This window comes from Seriola aureovittata, chromosome 16 (genome assembly GCF_021018895.1).
Source record: "Seriola aureovittata isolate HTS-2021-v1 ecotype China chromosome 16, ASM2101889v1, whole genome shotgun sequence".
NCBI lineage: Eukaryota > Metazoa > Chordata > Actinopteri > Carangiformes > Carangidae > Seriola > Seriola aureovittata.
Window position 1 is genome coordinate 5,202,221 of NC_079379.1, and position 20,874 is coordinate 5,223,094.

The 20,874-nt window shown below is 42.4% G+C and overlaps 2 protein-coding genes across 7 annotated transcripts in view; one reads left to right on the forward strand and one right to left on the reverse strand.

Annotated features, from left to right (window-relative positions):
• Positions 1-215: 215 nt before the first annotated feature.
• LOC130183340 (vesicle-associated membrane protein 2-like) lies at positions 216-9,285 on the forward strand. Its single transcript, XM_056398645.1, has 6 exons — positions 216-280; positions 524-644; positions 2,382-2,505; positions 3,471-3,629; positions 5,927-5,978; positions 6,897-9,285. Coding segments are annotated over exons 2-6 (354 nt in total). The 5' UTR covers positions 216-280; positions 524-642; the 3' UTR covers positions 6,914-9,285.
• A 960-nt stretch (positions 9,286-10,245) lies between these two features.
• The window catches only part of LOC130183730 (chromodomain-helicase-DNA-binding protein 4-like), a 29,596-nt gene continuing 18,967 nt past the window's right edge, over positions 10,246-20,874 (reverse strand). For all 6 annotated transcript variants that reach the window (XM_056399363.1, XM_056399367.1, XM_056399365.1 and 3 more), the window contains 25 exons: positions 20,666-20,803; positions 20,285-20,406; positions 19,718-19,891; positions 19,472-19,613; positions 19,096-19,227; positions 18,781-18,898; positions 18,461-18,585; positions 18,258-18,350; positions 17,883-18,021; positions 17,586-17,755; positions 17,314-17,491; positions 15,925-16,014; positions 15,463-15,554; positions 15,209-15,342; positions 14,781-14,925; positions 14,093-14,246; positions 13,830-13,939; positions 13,480-13,732; positions 12,806-12,871; positions 12,315-12,620; positions 12,109-12,217; positions 11,854-11,986; positions 11,561-11,756; positions 10,963-11,138; positions 10,246-10,608 (listed from right to left, as the gene is read on the reverse strand). In XM_056399363.1, the coding sequence (XP_056255338.1) occupies positions 10,594-10,608; positions 10,963-11,138; positions 11,561-11,756; positions 11,854-11,986; positions 12,109-12,217; positions 12,315-12,620; positions 12,806-12,871; positions 13,480-13,732; positions 13,830-13,939; positions 14,093-14,246; positions 14,781-14,925; positions 15,209-15,342; positions 15,463-15,554; positions 15,925-16,014; positions 17,314-17,491; positions 17,586-17,755; positions 17,883-18,021; positions 18,258-18,350; positions 18,461-18,585; positions 18,781-18,898; positions 19,096-19,227; positions 19,472-19,613; positions 19,718-19,891; positions 20,285-20,406; positions 20,666-20,803 (3,510 nt within the window). In that variant the 3' untranslated portion in view covers positions 10,246-10,593. The remainder of the gene's footprint in view (positions 10,609-10,962; positions 11,139-11,560; positions 11,757-11,853; positions 11,987-12,108; positions 12,218-12,314; positions 12,621-12,805; positions 12,872-13,479; positions 13,733-13,829; positions 13,940-14,092; positions 14,247-14,780; positions 14,926-15,208; positions 15,343-15,462; positions 15,555-15,924; positions 16,015-17,313; positions 17,492-17,585; positions 17,756-17,882; positions 18,022-18,257; positions 18,351-18,460; positions 18,586-18,780; positions 18,899-19,095; positions 19,228-19,471; positions 19,614-19,717; positions 19,892-20,284; positions 20,407-20,665; positions 20,804-20,874) is intronic.

Genomic DNA, 20,874 nt, shown 5'->3' on the forward strand with positions numbered 1-20,874 from the left:
CATTTGGAAGTGTCCGTTTGCTAGATACTGAACGTATGATCAGTGTGTGAATGTGTGTGTATGGTAGAAAAAAAACCGTTTTAATGTATATGTCAAAGGGTGAATGTGGCCTCCATTGTAAAGCACTTTGAGTGGTGGCAAAGGTGCTATATAAGTACAGTCCATTTACCATTTACTCCTCTATGTGTCTGAGAGGTTCTGAGCTGCAGATTCGGCTGTGTGGACAGGATTTCCTGAATTTCACCTATTGACGGACTATTTTTAATTATTTCCGTTAAAGGTATTACAGCCTCTGACTGGAACACTCAACACAGTGTGTGTGTGTGTGTGTGTGTGTGTGTGTGTGTGTGTGTGTGTGTGAGTATGACGCAGAAATTTTAGTCTGGACAGCTGTTTCAATTGTAATTTGTAATTTTTTGTTTGAAAGAGAAAGTGAATCAAGATCAGGCACAGAGAAGAAGACTCGAGTCATCCTCCTTCATTTATATTCAACTGGAGTATCTCTCTCTGTGTGTCTCTCTAGCTCTCTCTCTCTCTCTGTCTCGCCCTCCCTCTCTCTCTCCCTCTCTCTCCCTTTATATCTCTCTCACCCTCCCTCCCTCTCTCTCGGACTCAGATTATCTCCATCATCCTGCCGCTGAGATGTGAGTACTTTATTCATTTAAAATTATTTACAAACCTCTAAAATCGTTAACTATCTGTTTACTATCCTAAATGCAAGTTAAGTCAATCGGCTCCAAACAGCAGCTTGTTTGTGATCTTAAAGAAACATCCAGGTCATTGTAGTGTCACTGTGTTTAAACTATACCATATTTCCTATTCATTCATATTTCCTGCATTTTGATCATTTGTTTTATTACTTTAATTTTGCAAAAACTAAACTTGCAACTGCTCTGGAAATGTCTGGGCTGCTGCTGTTAGCCTGCAGAAATATTACCATGACTCACCGGCTGAATCACCTACACAACTATCCATCAATTCTGTGATTGACCAAAGTGCTTCTTTTACACCAGCTACTTTTTCCATCAGACAAACACACACTTTATTGAGCTTGCAGCATCGGAAATAACTCCAGCGAGTCTTTTACAATTAAACACATACGATCATAAGATCCAAACAAAAAGATATTTCATTTGATTTATTTCTCCTCGTGGGGGGAGGGGTGGGGTATTATTGCGTGCATGTTTATCTCCATCAGTCAAATCCAGCCCTCTCTGTTGGAACCTCTGCTGCTGCACTAATCTCTCTCCATTTTACCTCTGGAAAACAAGCCAGTGTGTTTCACAGCACAGGGAATAAAACTGAATGTTTCCTTTACCTGCCCTGTTGTAGCCTGTGTGTGTGTAGGTGAAGTAAAATGTTTGTGATGTTGTTGGATTGTGTGATTGTATTCTTCGGAACTGCTGAGCTCTCACAGTTTCTCTCTCTGATACTTTGATTATATGGATGGAGGCCAAAGTTAGATGAGTCATGTTTCTATTATTGAATTAGAGTTTGGCTTTTATAATTCATACTGTACGGACTGTTTCTATTTCATTAAGTCGCTGCCAAATGACAAAGTACTCATTTTACTGATGTAAAAGTAGCAATACTGCAGTGTACAAGCAAAGTAAATGTAGCAATACTACACTACTACTACACTAATACTAATACTAATAATAATACTACAATGTGAAGAGTCCAACATTTAATATTTTACTTGAGTAAAAGTAGATAAGTATTCAAATATACTAGCAGCACCGTGGTGTAGAAATACTGTTTTACAACTAATGCAAAAGTCAAAGTAGCCGTACTGCAAGAGTAAAGTGCATGAATATTAGTATCAAAATATACTTAGACATACTCAGACACTTTGACATTTGAATTAAATAACAATAGCAGCATTAGAGTGTAGAAATACTCTATTACAAGTAAAGTAAAATACACAATATTACAATGTGAAAATATGCATTACAAGTTAAGTAAAACTAGCAATACTACAGTGTGAAAATACTCTAAGAAAAGTAAAAGTCCTAATGATGGGATTTTTGTTGTTTTCTGGTTTTTGAAGATGATAAATGTGTAAAGTTTCTCTGCAGATTTAAAGCCAGACTTTTGAAGCTTTATGTGGCCTGGTATGACCAGTAGCTTATGTTTAGCTAATGTTAGTGAACTTTGAATTTGACTTCTACTTCTAATTCTAATTAACTCTAATTTCATGATTCTGCTTGTGTTACTGTTACACCATATTTTACCTTCATCCTGTAATTGATGAAGTTCAAGAAAAGACTGAATGTACATGTTGAACTCTTCATTTTTTAAAAAAGTTTTCATTACATCTGACAAGCCATCACTTCATCTCCCTCGCTCTTTCTTTAACAACACGTACCCTTGTCCTGCAGGTCGACTCCAGATGCAGGTACTCCAGGAGCTCCCGGGGCCGATGGCGAGGGGGGCCCTGCGGCTCCAGCCCCGAATCTGACAAGCAACAGACGACTGCAGCAGACGCAGGCGCAGGTGGACGAGGTGAGGAAAACACGTGACTTAATTATGATGTAGAGACAAAGAGTCACACTTTTATGGGGTTCAAGTTCACAAGAAACTGGGTCAATGGAAACAAAATGATAGATCTTTTTTCTCTTTTAAAAATAAAATTCCAAACAAAAAGGCACATAACAAGTGTCCGGCAAATGAGTAACACAAAAGTGAACAAATTTACATAGATACACATATTATCCCTTTACTATAAAGAATAATCAGACCATAATTAAATGGTAAAAGGAAAAAGGAAACTCAAAAATGAAAATGGATACTAAAATGACAAATAAATGAAGATAAGGTGAAAAGTTGTTGATTAACAGAAGGGATATTTAGCATTTCAGCAACATAAGAAAAGCAGACCAGATAGTTGGGTAGGAACAGGGCACAGACAAGTAGAAAAACATATATACACATGACAGATAAATCATATTAAGAAAGCAATATAGAGTATAGAAAACTACATTGTGAAATGGCAATTTGAAAATGTGAAATGAAATTGTTAAACATGAGAGAAAATGGAAAAGCTTAAATGGAAAATGTGAATAAATTTAAAAGGTTGTTTTTTAAAATGTTATTTCTGGGTGAAAGTATCCACCACATAAAGGAACTCAGACTGTAGTTTTTTTTTTTTTTCTCATGATACCAAACATCATCTGTCGAGTTTAGCTTCCACTGTAGCTAACTTTTATGTGTAGACTGTATTGGTTCACTTGAAAGCAAGATATGATATGATGCAGCAATGCAAAGTAAAAGGGTTCAAAGTTCCAGAAGTCAATAATTCAAAGAGGAATAAAAAGAGGAAAGAGAGTTGGTGTCCCGCGATGAAATGTTGGGCTCTGGAAGAACAGACCTTCCACCTGTTTTGTGTTGTGTTGTAAATGTGACATGTACTTTAACCAAGTAGAAAGCTTTAACATCATGGGTTGTTGACCGGCGTGTTTGTCCCTCAGGTGGTGGACATCATGCGTGTGAACGTGGACAAAGTCCTGGAGAGGGACCAGAAGCTGTCGGAGCTGGACGACCGGGCCGACGCCCTGCAGGCTGGAGCCTCGCAGTTTGAGAGCAGCGCTGCCAAACTCAAGAACAAGTACTGGTGGAAAAACTGCAAGGTGGGCACGTTTCCGTGTGTTTCACTGTGTGTCAGGTTTGTTTCCCATCATGCATCAGTCCCACTCAGGTAGTAGAACTGAAAAAAGACTTCCCCACAGCAGCAGCATCCATCCATCAGTGTGACTTCTGTACCCACAGCCTACCTGCTTATCTCGACAAATCTCAATGTACACTCTCTGAGCACTTTATTAGGAACACCTGTGCGCATATTCATGCAGTTATCCAATCAGCCAATCATGTGGCAGCAGGTACAGGTCAGGAGCTTCAATTAATGTTCACATCAAACGTCACACACAATAGTCTGTAGAGTTTTTACTCAGAATGGAGCAACAACAAAAAACATCCAGTGAGCAGCAGCTCATGTTGATGAGAGAGGTCAGAGGAGAATGGACAGACACACAGATCACCACTCTTTACAGCTGTGGTGAGCAGGAAAGCTTCAGGGTGAACAACACGTCCAACCTACAACAGCAGAAGATCACGTTAGGTTCCACTTCCTGTCACCAAGAACAGAAACCTGAGGCTGCAGAGGACACAGACTCAACGAGACTGGATAGTTGTAGACTGGAACGTTCCTGGTCTGATGGATCTGGATTTGTGGTGACCATGTTCATCCCCTTATGGCCACAGTTCACCATCTTCTAATGGCTACCTCCAGCAGGATAATGCTCCATGTCACAAACTGGTTTCATGAACATGACAGAGTTCAGTGACCCCCACCCCATTCTCCATATCTGAATCCAATAGAAACCCTTTGGGATGTGGTAGAACGGGAGATGTGCAGCTGACAAATCAGCAGAAATGATGTGATACAGTCATGTCAACATGGAGCAGAGTCTCAGAGGAAAGTTTCCAACATGTTGTGGATGCAGAACTAAAGAGCACAAAGTGAAGAGGTCTGAGTATGTTATGCAGCACAGTCCTGGATTTTCCCTCCAGGCGCCATCTTTATCCCTCCTTCACCACATCACGCTGCCCTCCCCTTCATTCATCCGTTCACCCATCCATCCCTTCATCCATCCATTCATCCGGCATCAGCTGCCAATCCATTTTTATCTCTGCATCAGCTCATCAGACTCCGCCTCTCATGGACAGACAGAGCAGGTTCATGTCGTCCAATCAGGAGCTGCCGTTCAGAAAGCTGGGGGAGGATTACATTAGAGGAGAGTTTGATTGACAGCAACCAGGAAGTCAGAGGAAAATCCCAATCTGGATTACAGAGTCAGTCGGGGATTAGAGAGCCAGCTGTGATTTGTGATGTAACTCCGCCTACCCCCCCCCCCGACAAACACAAAGACACAGATCCCTCACTGACATGACGCATTCACAGGCCTCTGATATTAACTCTAACATCACCAAGGACGGGATCTTTGTTCAGCAACCTCACACAATTATTATACAACAATTATTATTGGTCTTTTCATGGGATTTGTTGATAATGTGAAAAACACAGTTACACCATTTTAATCCTTACAGCTGATTCTGATGTTTTTAGTTCTATGACACTGAACATGAATCTAAACCTAAGTCTAACTTTAACCTAAAACCAAGTCTAAGTCCTCTTACATATCTTAAAAGAAGTGGTGACCAGCCAGAACACACACACACACACACACACACACACACACACACACACACACACAGACACACACAAACTTTCATTCATTTTCACATTTTGTTCATAAAACATGATATTTTCACACCAACAAGCTCAGAACCAATCCACGAACATCTGGTTTCTCTTCCTTCTCTCTCTATATCTGAAAACACAAACACATCAAGCCAGAGCCTCTCTCTCTCTCTCTCTCTCTATCCCCTTGTTCCTGTTAATCTCCCTCGCCCTACCCCCATCAGAGGTGATGTGATTTTCTCTCATGTCATCATGTGGATTTATTTAGGACCACACACACATACACACACGCACATACGCGCGCTCACACACATGCACGTGCACACGCTCGCACGCACGCACACACACACACACACACACACACACACACACACACACACACACACACACAGAAATCTGTATATTTCAGTAAAGGGAATGAAAAAAACAAATTGCAACACAATTAAAAAGAGTGATCTGGTAAAACAATAACAACAACACAGAAACGTGTTGTAACACTTTAGTTTGTGGCTTACTGGTAATATCCTGGAAAGATGCTTGTTTGGATGTCAGGTGACGAAAACACAAATAGGAGGATTATTATTATTTTGTTGTTGTTTTTATTTATAGTTCATTCGTCTGAGTGTAATTTTTGTTCTAATGTTGTGGTGTTTGTTGTTCCTCCAGATGATGATCATGATGGCCATTATAGGTGTTATATGTGTTGGAGTCGTCTTCTGTAAGTGTCACAACTCTGAAATCCAACATCACACACAACACACACTTTATCATCTTTCAGACTTCACTCTCATGTTTAAATATTTCTCCTCTTGCTATAAAATGCTTATTATTTGGTCTGTCACTGGAAATAGAGGCTGTGGAGGTTTTTTTGTTTTTGTAGTTTCTCTTTTTTTTTCTTTTTCTTTTTTGTGAATCGAAGGTTTATCCTTTTAAATGCATATTGGTTGTTTTGTTTGATGAAACCATACGTTTGTTTTGCTTTTCCTTTTTGTTTACATTTTACTTTAAGTCCCACTGTTTAGCATTTATTAGCAGTTTATAAACCTCTGATTGAATGTATTTGTTAACAACTATAACAATAACTGGAGGTTGCTGCATAAATAGATCATGAATGATGACATTATTATATTACATGGAAACACCTATAAACACTGGTGTTGTCATAGGATAAGATGTCATTAATAAAAATAATTGCATTATAATGAATTATAAACCTTTTAGTGAAAGTTTATATGCTGCTTATAAATGGTAAGTGTGGAGGGATTTAAATCAAAGTGTTACCACCACCGTCAGATCCACGGCTAAAAAACAAAAGTCAGGACGTCCTTGATATTTACTGTCGACATTCACAGTTGAATAATGATGTTTCAGTGAATTTCCTCTAACGCCACCTTCAGGCCAAATAAGGAAACTTTAAACACCAGAGATCTCATAATGTAATTGGCAGCTCAGCACATTTATATTCAACAGCTGCTAGTGAGGATTTAGGTTTTTCAGCCATGTTAAAGACTTTAGGCAGGAACTGTTTGGTTTATAAGAATCTTTATCACAATATGTTGTAAAAAATATTGTAACTGTGTGGTTTCATGCAGAAGATGACTCCTGAACTCTTTCTAAATGTGCCTCTCCCCCTCAGTGTATTTCTTCTACTGAGCTGGTCTTCAGGGATGGACACACAGGTCACTGGACGAGTCTGCACCGACACCACCAAGCCAAATCCAAACTCTTCTCAGCGCTCCTCCTGCTCTTCATCCTCCTCTTCCTCACCGATGCCTTCCTCACAAAACCTTCATGCATGGTCTGTAATGTGCTCCGGTGCCTCCTATGTCTCTCCAGGCAGGTTTCACTGAGCTGAACAGCAGGTGGATGTAATAATATTTCTGTGTTCGTTTTACCTCACTGGGAGCAGCAGACGGGGGGAGTTTACTTCAGGAAAGTTTAGATTGTGACTTCGTCTCTTTCTGCCACTTGCAGTATTGTCCTTAGTAACAGACGTCGCCCCCTTTGCAGAGAAAATAAAAAAATCTAAACTTTTATTTTCAGTAAAATCTGTTTCTGCTGCACATGTAAAATCCACTCACCCAGGTTTGTTCATCAAATACGATGTTTGGCGTAAAACTGGAAGCAGCTCATATAATCTAACACGTAAAAATCTTTCTGTTTAGTGTCAGTTCATCTTTAGTCAGAGTCGACCCAAGGCATAAGTGAACTGGGTGCCTGCTTAGGGCCCCTTTGACCACTAGAGGGCCCCCAAGAGTGCTAGAAATGTCCCACAGGAGAGCTTGAAATGCTTTATTGTTTTTTTTCTGCTTTTTTTGTGATAAATATAAGATATATATATATATTTTAAAACGCAATACTATGTTAACAGGCTAGCTAGCTAATATTACTGGTTTAATTCCTGCTGTCTCTGTCAGAGCAACACAGCTACGACTAATACAACTGATGAACTGATGTGCCAATGATCAAATATTGGCAATAGTTAATAGTATTGGTGGCGCTGCGGCGGCGGTGGTGGGGGGGGGGGGCTGCCAATATCAAATTCTGTTCAGGGCCCCATAATAGCTTGGGCCGGCCCTGTAAAAAAGAATTTAGGAGATAATCTGTAATCTGTGTTTGACACAAGCCACAAAACTATGGAGAAATCAGCAGCTCAACACAAACGTCTAAAGGAAAGTTGTTAATTATTTTAAGCAACAAACGTCTTTCTTTTTTTTTGCTGTTTGGCTTTTAAAACAAGAGTGTTGCTGGTGAGGAGACAACAGTCCCGGGCCCAGAAATCTCAAAAGCCTCATTTGTAATTGCCACATATTTTATTTTGTGCCACTATCGGGAGAGGCAAACCAGGCAAATGCTTGCCGCCCACAAGGGGAGAAGGGGCCCCCGAAGGCCCCGATATTGGCAAGTTTTGCAGTGACAACTATAAATCCCCTTAAACCTTCCATAAAGACACTATACAGTGCACTGCTGCTGGCCCAACTCCAGTGTCAGTGTCAGTGGGGTCCCTGACACTGTGTGCTGTAGCCTACCTATTGCCTGCATGTGGGGCGTTCAGGGAACATCTGCAAATTGTAGCATCTATCGACAGTCTCCACATGAGGTGTTTAGAGGACATCTGTAAATTAAGAGACAAGGATCACCACTGGCTATGCAGTAGCAAAATTCTCACTTTTGTTGACTCACAACGACTGTAGGAAACTTCTCATTAGAAATTTATGTTGTAGAAATACTGATATACACAATGTGTGTGGAGCCATGGAGGATCGTGCAGCCCCTAGACACCTTTAATGAATGTGAAGATCTGAATGATCTGACAATTTCCAAAAATGATCAGCGTTAAGAAAGCTACTGTAATTAAAGTTAGTAAGATAGTGTGTCTTAAGGTGATGGTTGCAATAATCAGACTTTAATATTAATCCACTTCTAAAACCTGGGTTAATGGATTTTGGTTGTCTCCCTCTCCGGCCTCTTGTCTGGCCGAGTCGTACTCGTACAGTATTTAACAGGAAAGCTGCCCCCTGCCCGTCAGTATTGGAACTGCTACTGATGAGTTCAAAGACGACTTCCTGTTGAAACACCACAGGAACTGTCTCCATGTCTTTTCTCTGTTTGTCTGTCCAGCCTCCTCTTTACTCACTGTGACGTTTATGATGCTGCATCAGTCCTGTTTTCACTTCTATCGTCTCGTGAACCAAACCCCACTCGTGTTCTCTGTGGTTTGAATGTGAAACTTGTTTCTTTGTTCTGAACTTTGCTTGAATGTGATTCATCTGTATACAGGGTTGAGTGAAAACCCTCCGAGTGCTGGGGAGTGTGGGTTATTTGCCACGAGACTGTAGATATTATTATGAAGAGAGAGATTTAAAACTGAAGCTGAGTGTTGTACCCACTGTATTTAGTGGGAATCGGGATCAGTGCTACTTCAGTCCTGCTGGATGTTATTAGACATGTGAAAGTGAGAGGCACTGATACTCTGATTATGGCCTGGGATTCCTAGGATCAAATAAATTAATGTTTGCAACAGATGTGTGAAGTTTTTGTTTGTTTTTGATCAGAAAAACCCCACAAATGTTCCTATACACGTGTTTAAAAACATGTTAATGTTTACTGACATGTTATAAGATGGAGTCAGATTTACAGTTTAAAAGCTGGGAGAGAATAAAATATTAGAGGTTTGGTTAAGATCATTTTATGTTAGTTTCTCCATCTCAAAACTTAAGGTATTGGGAGTATATACACCAGTGTTCGCTTTATTTTTGGTCTCTACCAGCTCCTGGGGGAAATATCTGAGTCTTTAGCTGCTGAATGCTCCATTATTTTCACCAGCTGCTCTCTGACTGTGTCTGTCTGCTGCTCCTGCAGGAAGTGGACAGTGGCTTTTTACAGTGATTTCTCAAAACAGCCGCCTGCTGTGACCAAAAATGACAGTAGGGCTTTCAGACAGAACGCGACAACCGCAGCACGCTTAATCGACCATTCAAAGCACTTTACACTAACAAGCCACATTCAACCATTCACTCACATCATACAGTGACTTTTCTTCTCTTTTTATAAAACCAAAACAGACACAGAGATAAATTGGGGACGTTTTGGGGTTCAGGATCTTGCCCTACATGTGGACTGGAGGAGCCGGGGATTGACCACTGACCTTCAGATTAGTGGACGACTCGCTCTACCTTCTGAGCCTCAGCTGCACAGGGTACCTCCAAGGTGTTTTGGTCAAACTCAAGATTTTAGTTTCGATTGAACAATTCAGTCGTAATTAATAAATAAATTACACGTGAAATTTATAGGGTTTAAGTAACCGATTAGACAAACTCCGCTTTCACAAAACCACTGTTTTATGGAGGTTTGGGTCGTCCAACATGTTTCACTTCTACTGACAAGCCTGGCTTTATCTGAAAATAAAACTGCATCAACCTGTACTTTTTCTTCCAATGTGTATTTGACCACAGCCCACCTACCCCCAACTAAGCAGACCAACAAATTCTTTATTACATTTTTTTTTTATTTAGGTCCCAAAAAAAACCATCATAATAACATTATATCAATAATATTAATACAGAAATTGAAAAAAGGAGGAAAAAAAAAAAATAAAATAGCTTTTCTGTCCACAGCCTCAAACGTGGGTGTCGGGAAGGGATTGGATCCTCCAGAAAAACTCTGTAAAGTCTGTTTGGGGAGGGGGGGCGGGGGAGGGGGCGGGGAGAAAGAGAAGTGAACTGGGTGTGGTTTCAAGCTTGGGCGCGCTGTCCGTCATTCTGCTGTGCACCAATCAGGAATGTCGAGGTGAGGCAGGGGGTGGTTTTCGAGGTAAAGAGCCGAGTTTCAGTCTACTGCTGCGACATCTGAGGAACAAACAGAGAAGAAGTTAACGTCTTGTTGCTTTTAAACTTTTCTGAACAATCCAGCAAAGAAGAAACAAAGCTGTTAAAGCTCCATCTGAAACTGAACTGTGTCCGTTTTTCATCATTTTTGAACCACTTAAACTTCATATACAAGAAATAGAAATTCAGGGAAACTTAGTGACGAGGAAAGTTGATTAATGATGACTCAGACTTGAAGCTTGACCTGTAAGTCGTCTGTTTATTTACTATTCAACTGTATAAATAAACTTTTACTACACCTGTTAATATCCTGCATGCTGCGCTGTGTGTGTGTGTGTGTGTGTGTGTGTGCGTGTGTGTGCGTGTGTGCGTTACCTGTTGTGGCTGTGCCTGTGTCTGTGTCTCGGGCCCTCGGCTCGCCAGCCGGCTCAGGATATTCCTCTCGGACATCTGGAGTCGCACGGCAACCGGCGGTATCCGGGCGATGGTTGCTGGGAGGCGGGTGACATCTGCCTTCATGTCACTCAGCAGCTCCTCCAGCTGCTTCAGCACTAACATGGAGAGAGAGAGAGGGCAATAAGGAACTATAGTCTCTCACTCACTGTAGAGTGTTTGCACAGTTCAGAGCAGATTTATGATGCTTTATATTAAATTCAGGATTATTTTATTTTCCAGAAGAGTTTTATTTCCTTCCTTTAATTAATAATTTCTCTCTGCTGCAGGTTTTCACATTCAGATCTCAGAAGCTGTTGTGATAAAACATAACTTTTGCTATTTTCTTCTTTACAAAACATTTAGCAAGACATAAAAACTAAAAAGGAGAAACATTAGTATTTAATTAATGATTAAAAAGTTGTAATAAACGAACAGGAGCTTGGAAATAAAAGTCATAAAGTAGAAAATGATCAATTCATCACAAGATTTAAATGATCATGGACACTAAATGACGACAAGGAGCCTTCGCCATCTTTACCTTTGTGCAGGACGGCGTTGGCTGGTTTGTTCCCGGACATGGACTCTTTGCTGAGGTGCTGGTGGGACTCTGCCAAACACTCCACCTCACTGAAGCGGGTGTTGAGGGCCATGGAGGGGTGGGAGGGGTCCTCCGACATGTTGAGGTAGGCGGCGCGACGCAGCTGCTCCTCGATCACCAGCGCCTGCTCCAACAACTAGAGGAGGGAGAGCGAGGCTCCACGTTAGCGCAAAGTCACGACCGCCGTTAAAACCGGAGCGGCTCCATTATCTGGGATACTTTTTGATTCGTACCTTGAACCTTCTGGCGAGGAACTTGTTCTTGATCTCCAGGAAATTCCCTCGGTTCATCTCCCCTTTAAAAGGCTCGTTGAGGATGGCGAACTTCACGTCGTTCTGGATGTCCTGCCAGCGGGCGTAGCCGTGTCTGCGGAAGTCTCAGTCAAGGGCAACAACTAATATATAGATCTACAGATTCAAAGACAAACAATTCCCTGCTACACCCTCCATCTAGATCTTTAAGACAGTCACTCAAGTGGGAAAGGATACTGTATTATGCCGGCCAGCAGCCAGTAGTCATGGCGACGGTGCCAGATCTCATTGGTTTTCTTGGTAACTGTGGCAGCGCGCTCCTCGTTCTGCCACAAAGAGTGGAGCTCTGAAATAAAGAGGAGGAGAAGGTCAGTGACAAAATGAAAACATGACGTTACACTCTCACTTATTGTGTGTGTGTGTGTGTGTGATTGTGTGTGTACCTGTGAATCCTCCATCAGCGATGTTGAACATGAACCTGGTCTTTGCTTTCTTCTTCTCCTCGCTGGCGGCTCCGGTGGCGGCAGCGTCAGCGGTGGTGGGGGCAGCAGCAGCAGCAGGAGCAGCAGCAGCGGTGGTGGTGGTGCCCGCTGACGCTGCGCTCTCCTTGGTGCTCTCCTTGGCGCTCTCCTTGGCGCTCTCCTTGGCGCTTTCCTTGGCGCTTTCCTTGGCGCTCTCCTTGGCGCTGTCTCCGTTCTGCAGTTTAGTCGCCTCCTCCTGCTTTGGCGCATCCTTCTCCTCCTTCACTTCTGCAGCAGGAGCGAGAGAGGAGACACGGTAAATGACTGTACAGCAGACATGTATAAACCTGACAGCAGAGATCTGCTGAGGATGATATGACACCAGAAAATAAATCTCATCTCCTTTATTTTGCGGTTTGTTTCTGTGTGAGAGATTAAAAAATAAAAAATAAATAAAGTGCAGGCTTTGGTACCTTTCTTTTCATCTGCAGGAGGAGTGGTGTCCATCTTTTCTGTGTTTTCTTCTTTCTTTTCTTCTGCTGCAAAGAAAGAAACAAAAACATTAAGATAAGGGGAAAATAAAGAAATAAAAGCAGCAACAAAATGGGACGTTTAAGGTAAATGAGAAAAGATACAAAATGATTTTTACAATCATGAGACAAAACAACTTAACTACCGTTTCTGTCAGTAATTAGCTCAAACTACATGATCCAGATTCTAAATCATGAAATTCAACTACAGCTGAGAGGATCTGAATCCATCCATGTTTGGAAAGTATAATCTGAAAATAATGTGAATGCTTCACAAAGTAAACCTTCAGGCAGACACAGAAACGACACAAACATTTCTTATGAAGTGATAAATCAGTGTAAAAAGTTGGTTTATCTACATGAGGAGTAAGTTCAGTTTTGATCCCTGCTGTAGCTGTTTTTATTAGTGGGTACGAGAACATGAACCTAAACTAAAGTGTTCTTTCCTGTGTGTGTTGTGTACATTGTTTTCATATGTGTTGTATCTATGTGCTGAAAACACACAGGGTGGTTGAGCTGGTTGTTGTGACAAAACTGTGAAACACAAACTGAGCACTGATTAAAAAGTAGTTCCACAGCACCAAAGAAAACGGAGCATGTCGAGTTTCCAGTTTTACCTTTGACCTCGGGGTCCTCAGGTTTGACCTCTGACCCCTCCGTCTTTGCCTCTGACGACGACTTTGTCTCCTCTCCACCCTCCGGACTCTTCTTCTCTCCCTCTCCCTCCTTTTCTTTCTCGCCTTCCTTCTCTTTCGCGCCCTCCGCCTCTCCGTTGCTCGGTTTGTCCGTCTCCATCGGCTCCTCGCCGTTCTTCTTCTTCTCCTGCTCCGCCGGCGGACTCTTCTCGACGTTGTCTGGGATGGCGATCACCTGGTGAGGAGCAGGTGGATTTTTGTGACAAATCTCGATAAAGAAATTCCTTCTCTACTTTTCATTTCTGAAGTGTACAAACACATCGCGTCTTTACCTCGTTGGCGGCCTTTCCGGGCTCTTTGCCGTTCTTTTCTACCTCGACCTCTTTCTTCACCTCCTTCTCTCCATCCTTCGCTGCCTCCTCGTTCTTTGAGGAGTCATCAACTACAAAAATAAACAGGTTCAAGAATTATATATTGATTTTTATGCATTTTGTTAGAGGAAATTTTTACCAGAAGACATTTTTATTCACAGTAAACAGCTGGAAATGTTTGTGTAATGCTCTGTAACTTGTGTGTGTGTGTGTGTATGTGTTACCTGGAGCAGGAGTATTGGGCTGTGTGTCAGCGGGGGTCCCGGTGGACGGGGTTTTCCCGGGGGATTCGGGCTGAGCTGCGGCCCTCTTGTTCTCCTCCAGTTCGGCCATCCACGGCATCGACCACTGACCGTTCACATGTTCAAACTCCTGCACCTGGAAACATAAAGAGAATATGATCATTTCTCTCCTTTTGACATATCAATGCAAATAGAAAAAACAATCTTAAAGCGTCAAACTGAAGTGATCACCGTCATAAAAGATCGATCTGAACAGCAGGATTTATGTCACAAGACTAGAGCTGCATTTAATGACTATTGTCTTTGTCAGTCATTTTCTGATTTAGTCAGAAAAAAGTTAAAACTGTTGTCTGAACAACAATCGATGACACAAAGATCATCAATTTACGATGAAAAGAAACAGAGAAAAGCAGCAAATCATCATATTAAAGCTGGAATCAGCAATTTCTGATTCATCTGCGCCTTTGGAAATGAGACCTCGGCCTCAATGGATTTCCCCGTCTAAATAAAGATTAATAATAAAATAAATAATAATTTTTAAACCTCAATGATTAACTTAGCATCAGATTCATTTTCTGACTAATCGATCAATCCACCAAGTGTTTCATCACTACACGACGTCATTGTCTCCGAACGAACTCCTGTATAACACGTGTGACACAATCGTTACCTTTTTGCGAATGAGGGACATGACGCCGATACGGGTGAGGACGTGTTGCCGTGACAACCCTTCCCTGGGGACGCCGTCTGCGAAGGTCTCGGCGCCGTCGGCTCCGGGTTCACAGAGGTGACGCATGAACAGAGAGACATAGGCCCTGAGAGAGAGAGAGAGAGAGACATGATGAGAGAGGAAAAGATCCGAGTACAAAGAAAGTGATGCTGAAATATGTAGAAACTAAAAGGTCTGTTATGTGTAAACTGCAACGTGAGGTCAGTATTATCAGGATATCTGCAGGCAACAAACGAATTTAAAGATTTTAATAATCATTTTATTTCTGGATATGAATTTAAGATAAGATTAACTGTTAATCGTGGTTTTAAAAACATGAACTATGTTGAAATATGATCCCGACAAATACAAATTCACATATTTCTTACTTGAACTCTTTCTCAGACTTCCCTCGCAGGTCTCGGACCAGCCACTGGGTGGTGAAGGCGTCCTGGGGAGGCATCCCATAACGCATCACTGCGTTCAGGAAGGCCTTCCTCTGCCGGGAGTTGAAACCCAAAACCTGGGAAACAGCAAGCAGAGGATGAAACATCAGACTTCATGTACAGGAAACATTTTCATGCTGAGGTTTAATAAAAAAACGCTGTGGATAACCAGTGAAAGAGAGAGCTGAGCTGCTCACCTCGATGTTGCCTCCCACCCTGGCCAGCAGGGGGGGCAGCGGTTTGTCTTTGTCGTTCCTCAGGCCCTTCCTGTTCGGCCTGCGAGAGTTGGCTGCGGAGAGGAACAAGCTGTGGTGATTACACAGATCAGAGGTGATGCTCCGCACCGAGGCAGGTGAGCTGCATCACTCGGCATTTTTTTTTTTAGGTGGATAATTCTGTCTTTTACTGGACCTGAAACTGTATTTTATTTGCCGTTTATTCTCTGTTGTTAGTATCAAAAGACAATTTTCCATCCAATAATTGGACGGAAGGCTGGCCCTACTTAATGAAATCAGAGGCTGCTGATTAAACCTCTGCTGCAGACATTAGTTTATATTTTATTCATTACAACTGGAGACTTCCGCAGCACGTTTTAATCATCAGCACCGACACCAGTGCTGTTCAATGTCCTATGGACAAACATGAATACTGGTTCTTACCTTCTGTTCGCTCGTCAAAGTCCTCGTCTCCCTCCTCAGACGCCACAGAGTAATCTGATTGGCCATCAGACTGGTCATCCTGCCAATCAGCTGTAAGATAGAAAAAAAAAAAAAATATAGAAAGGTTTTTAAATCCGCAGTTCAATGAGACTTTAACATGACGACTGAATTACTCCCATGAAGCTGTGTGTGTTGATGAATGTTCTTGTGTGAACAGATCTGCGGTGTCATGAATCGTCCTCACACACACACACACACACACACACAAGTCTTATTATGTAACCTGCAGAGTGTGTGTGTGTAAGTGTGTGTGTGTGGCATCAGTTTTGTGCAGCGCGCTATGAGTAATGTAGTCTGACAATTTGTGCATTCATGTAGCTTTATTATTGGTTATTATTAAACCAGTCAAAGTCCTTGTGTGTGTGTGTGTGTGTGTGTGAGAACATACTTGACCAGAGAAGCTGACTCTGACCTGGCACATGTAGTTGATATTTAACTGATAATGTGACTAGTTTAGTGTGACCAAAGATCACTGTGTCGTGTTCTTGTTCTGCACAGAGCAACAAAAATGTGAATATGTACAAAGGTGCATGAGATGAATATTCCACAAAAAGAAAAATGCAGTTAAAGTTGTGAAATTCAAAATCCAGTATGTCTGTTCCCTTCTTTCTCTCTCCTTAGAAAATCAGTTTATCATAATGATTCGATCATTCTTTCGCTGTAACTAAGGATTCACCAATCAACAGATCACCGATCGTCACAAACGATAATATCATAAATTACGAATACATGAAACCTCTATGGAGAATATTTATTACATTATCAGGAGGGAGAGCTGATGTAAACGCTGCTGAGAGGAAAACTCTTATCCCACACCTTTAAACGGAAAGTTGACTATTTTTACCTCCTGTGGTGCAACTGAGACCTGGTATCAAACCTGTTCTATTAAACTACTGACCCATTAACCCAGAGTATTGACGACTCTGCAAGAACTGGACGCCGGTGCTGAAGGCCTGATGCTCCGTTTTATTTATGGAGTTCTTGTGAAGCAATTTGTGTTTTCAGACGGTAAAGACTAAGAAGATTAAAAAGTTCTGCTCAATTAGGTCAATAAAAAAAAGTTTTTCATAGATAAATGTGTCTTGTAGTATTGCACTAAAACGTGTATTGTAGCAGTACTGGAATTTAAAATTTGAAAACAACGCTCAGCTGAGGCGCAGCCTGATGTTGCACGGTTTGTACGAAGTTTAGAAAAATGCTGGTGAACACCTACCATGCAAATCTGGTTGGTTGTTCACTTGTCGGATAACTAAAGGTGGCTAAACTCTAAACTTCTGATTGTTACTGCTGATAAACAGGTGATTCTCTCTCTCTCTCCGCTCCTCCTACCTCTGTCTTCTTGTGAGCCGTCGTTGTAGTTGACCTGCTTGCGGATACGTTTGCCTTTGCCCAGGTTGCGGGCCAGATCCTCCTGCTGCTGCTCGTAGTGGTGACGCAGCAGCTTCTCCCAGTAGTCTGGATCCACGCTCTCCTCCTGCTTGATGATCTCCCGCTGAACCTCCTCCTCCTGAGCGACGGGGGAAGAAAAAAAAAAAAGGTTAGATGTGATCTTCACTACAGCCAAAACCTCCTCCCCCTTCACAGCAGCTGCAGGCGCTTACCTCCTCCTCCTCGTCTTTGACCACATACTGAGCCACCTTGAAGGAGCTCAGGTACTCGTTCATGCTCTGCAGCTCCGTGTCGTCTGTGGCGTCCTGGTTTCTGTCCAGCAGGCGGTCGATGGCCTTGTCGTCGTAGTGAATGATGCTGCTGTCCTCCTCCTTGTTCTCACCTGAAGAAGACACCCGGTCGTCAGTTCAAATATCACACTTCTCAAACGTCTTCATAAAAACAGATAAATCTCTATCAGCAGATCTGCATTTTTTTATTTTTTTATTTTTTTTAAATTCCATCCTCACCTTCTCCCTCGTCCTTGAACAGCTGCTCTGTTCCAAACTTGAGGATGTCGTCCAGTTCTTGTTTGGACATGGAGCCTGTCTTGGATCCGAGACCGGGTCGGACCACCAGGTGAGTCAGCATCATCTTCTTCTTGGCAACCTGACAACACAGAGGACAATTTGTTAATATGGCTGGTCAGAAAATTACAAGTGTAACATGCTTCTGTCTCAAATTTCCACAGATGGTTGGATGTTCTTGTCCCAGTCTTGCAGTAAAATGGCCAAATGTGAAATATAAGGTCTTAAAAAGGTTCATTCTTGCTGACTGCTTCAGACAAAATGAGACATTACGAGTGTCGAATCACTGATTTTGTGTACTGAACTCGTCCTATTTACCTGAGTAATCCTCTCCTCCACAGAGGCCTTGGTAACGAAGCGGTAGATCATCACCTTCCTGTTCTGACCGATACGATGAGCTCTGCTGAAGGCCTGGACACGAGGAGGAGGAGGGACACGTTGAACAAACAAAAGATAAGTAAGAGTGCTTCTACTTTTTAACACGTGATAAAAAGGATGGAATAGCAGCGCTCATCCTGTACCTGGACGTCGTTGTGAGGGTTCCAGTCTGAGTCGTAGATGATGACGGTGTCGGCCGTGGCCAAGTTGATGCCCAGACCTCCGGCCCTCGTTGACAGGAGGAAGGCAAACTGCTGAGCACCGGGAGCTGAGGGGAAAGAGAGAAGATGAATTCATGCATTTTCTACAAGCATGTTTCAACTACCAGCTTCCATCCAACAAAGTTTTGTAGACAATTTAGAAGAGTTATGGTTTTAATTTACATGAAGGTTGGTGAAGGCCAGAGTCAATTAAGAAAACTAATAAAAAAAGGTAAAGTTTGTGTTTATGCTCCCAGACTCACCGTTGAAGCGATCGATAGCTTCCTGTCTCATCCCTCCTGTGATTCCTCCGTCAATCCTCTCGTACTTGTAGCCCTCATTCTCCAGGAAGTCCTCCAGCAGGTCCAGCATCTTGGTCATCTGTAGCAAAAACAACAGAGGAGGTGGTTCGTTAGGAAATGATGAGATTTTTAAGTTGAGATTCTTCTTGCGGTTGCAACTGGAAATACTCAAAAGGCGTTTGTAATTTGCATTTTCTCTTTCCTCTATAAAGCTTTTTGCTTTTCGGTGTTTTGGAGTCAAGACTACAGAACATCGCCATCTCTCCGAGGTCTTACCTGAGAGAAGACGAGCACTCTGTGTCCTCCCTCCTTCAGCTTCCTCATCATCTTCTGCAGTAACAGCAGTTTCCCAGCAGACTTTGTCAGAGCTTGGCCCTCGTACATCCCGTTAGGCATCTTTGGAGCTTCCTGTTACGAGTAACCAGTCAAACATTAACTCTGACATGTCTGCAGAGAAGGTTTGGCTCAGGGTGGATTCAAAAAGCAATGACATTTTAAAACGTAATGCTTCCTAAAACAACAAATATCCCTCATGTAAAAAAAGGAAAACCTAAAAAAAAGAAAAAAAACCTGACATACTGACAGTCTTTGCATAGAAATGAAATTTAAAATAAACATATCCCCGTCAAGCTCGCTGACGTTTGGGTCGTACCATGGCAGCCCCAGGGAAGAGGTAGGGGTGGTTGCAGCATTTCTTGAGGTCCATGACGACGTTGAGCAGAGAAACCTGGTTTCCTCCTCCTTTGGTGTTCAGGGCCTCGAAGTTTTTCGTCAGGATGAATTTGTAGTACTTCCTGTGAACATTAACACATTCACCATGTGTAAATAATTCTTAATCCCATCTGAAAAACTTGACCCCGGTCACTGCAACCCCCTCCCTTCCGTCCCCCTGACTCACTTCTGCAGGGGGCTGAGCTCCACTCTGACAATTAGCTCGGTCTTGGAGGGCATGTGCTTGAAGACGTCGGCCTTCAGCCTCCTGAGCATGTGCGGACCCAGCATGTCGTGCAGCTTCTTGATCTGGTCCTCCTTGGCAATGTCGGCAAACTCCTCCAGGAAGCCTTCCAGGTTACTGCCGACAGAGAGGGAGATGTCAGTTTACAGTCTAGGAGTCAGCTGTAATATGTGGCTGCACACAAGTTCTTCATCCACTTTTAATGTTGCATTCATTTCAGCATCATGAAGCTTGTGATTCTTGTGGAAAAGCATCAAAGGAACAATCTTTGTGAATTACAATGACTATAATTCACTTCCCCCCAGATGCAAATAAATAAATCTATTAGCCTTTATTATGATTTAATGACTTTCAAACCGTAAAAAAATTCAGGTAATATTTTGCTAAATGCAAAAACCCTAACTAACTCCCAGGCTTCACGGCCTTGTGGCAAAAGGAAAACGCTCAGAAATCCTCACTGTAGTTAAGGGGCGTAAAGGAATAATTCATGCAACAGAACCCAGAGCCTACCTGAACCGCTCAGGTGTGAGGAAGTTGAGCAGGTGGAAAAGTTCCTCCAGGTTGTTCTGCAGAGGAGTTCCAGTCAGCAGCAGTTTGTGCTGCAGAGGGTAGCTGTTCAACACCCGGAAAAACTAAAGCAGAAGAAACAAAACAAACGTGTTACAACGTCTACAACAGTTTCAGACCGAGCGAAACTGCAGTCACAGCTGCCGGCACAGGCTGGGATGAAAGAAGTAAAAAAATTATATAAATTACAAAAGTAAAACTCGGAAATGGAAACGTGCTGCAGCAGTTACAACTCGCTGTATTCTGGAGTTTCAGCTCTTTATTCTCTTTTATTGAATGTTGAACAAAAATAATCCCAGAGCATTAAAGAAACTGTGTCTGTACCTTGGACTGGTTATTCTTCAGCCTGTGGGCCTCGTCCACCACCAGGCAGGCCCAGTCTATGGAGCCCAGGACGGCCATGTCGATGGTGATCAGCTCGTAGGACGTCAGCAGGACATGGAACTTGATCGACGAGTCTTTCTGTTGGAGGATATCGACACAACAGATGTTAAAACTGAGAGTTTTGAGCCAATTCCAAGCCGATTTACCCA

Excerpts from the sequence above, each read along its gene's own strand:
- LOC130183340 (XM_056398645.1), top strand. Across the intron at positions 2,506-3,470 it reads CGCAGGCGCAGGTGGACGAG|GTGGTGGACATCATGCGTGT; the intron begins GTGAGGAAAACA and ends TTTGTCCCTCAG. Across the intron at positions 3,630-5,926 it reads ACTGGTGGAAAAACTGCAAG|ATGATGATCATGATGGCCAT; the intron begins GTGGGCACGTTT and ends TTGTTCCTCCAG.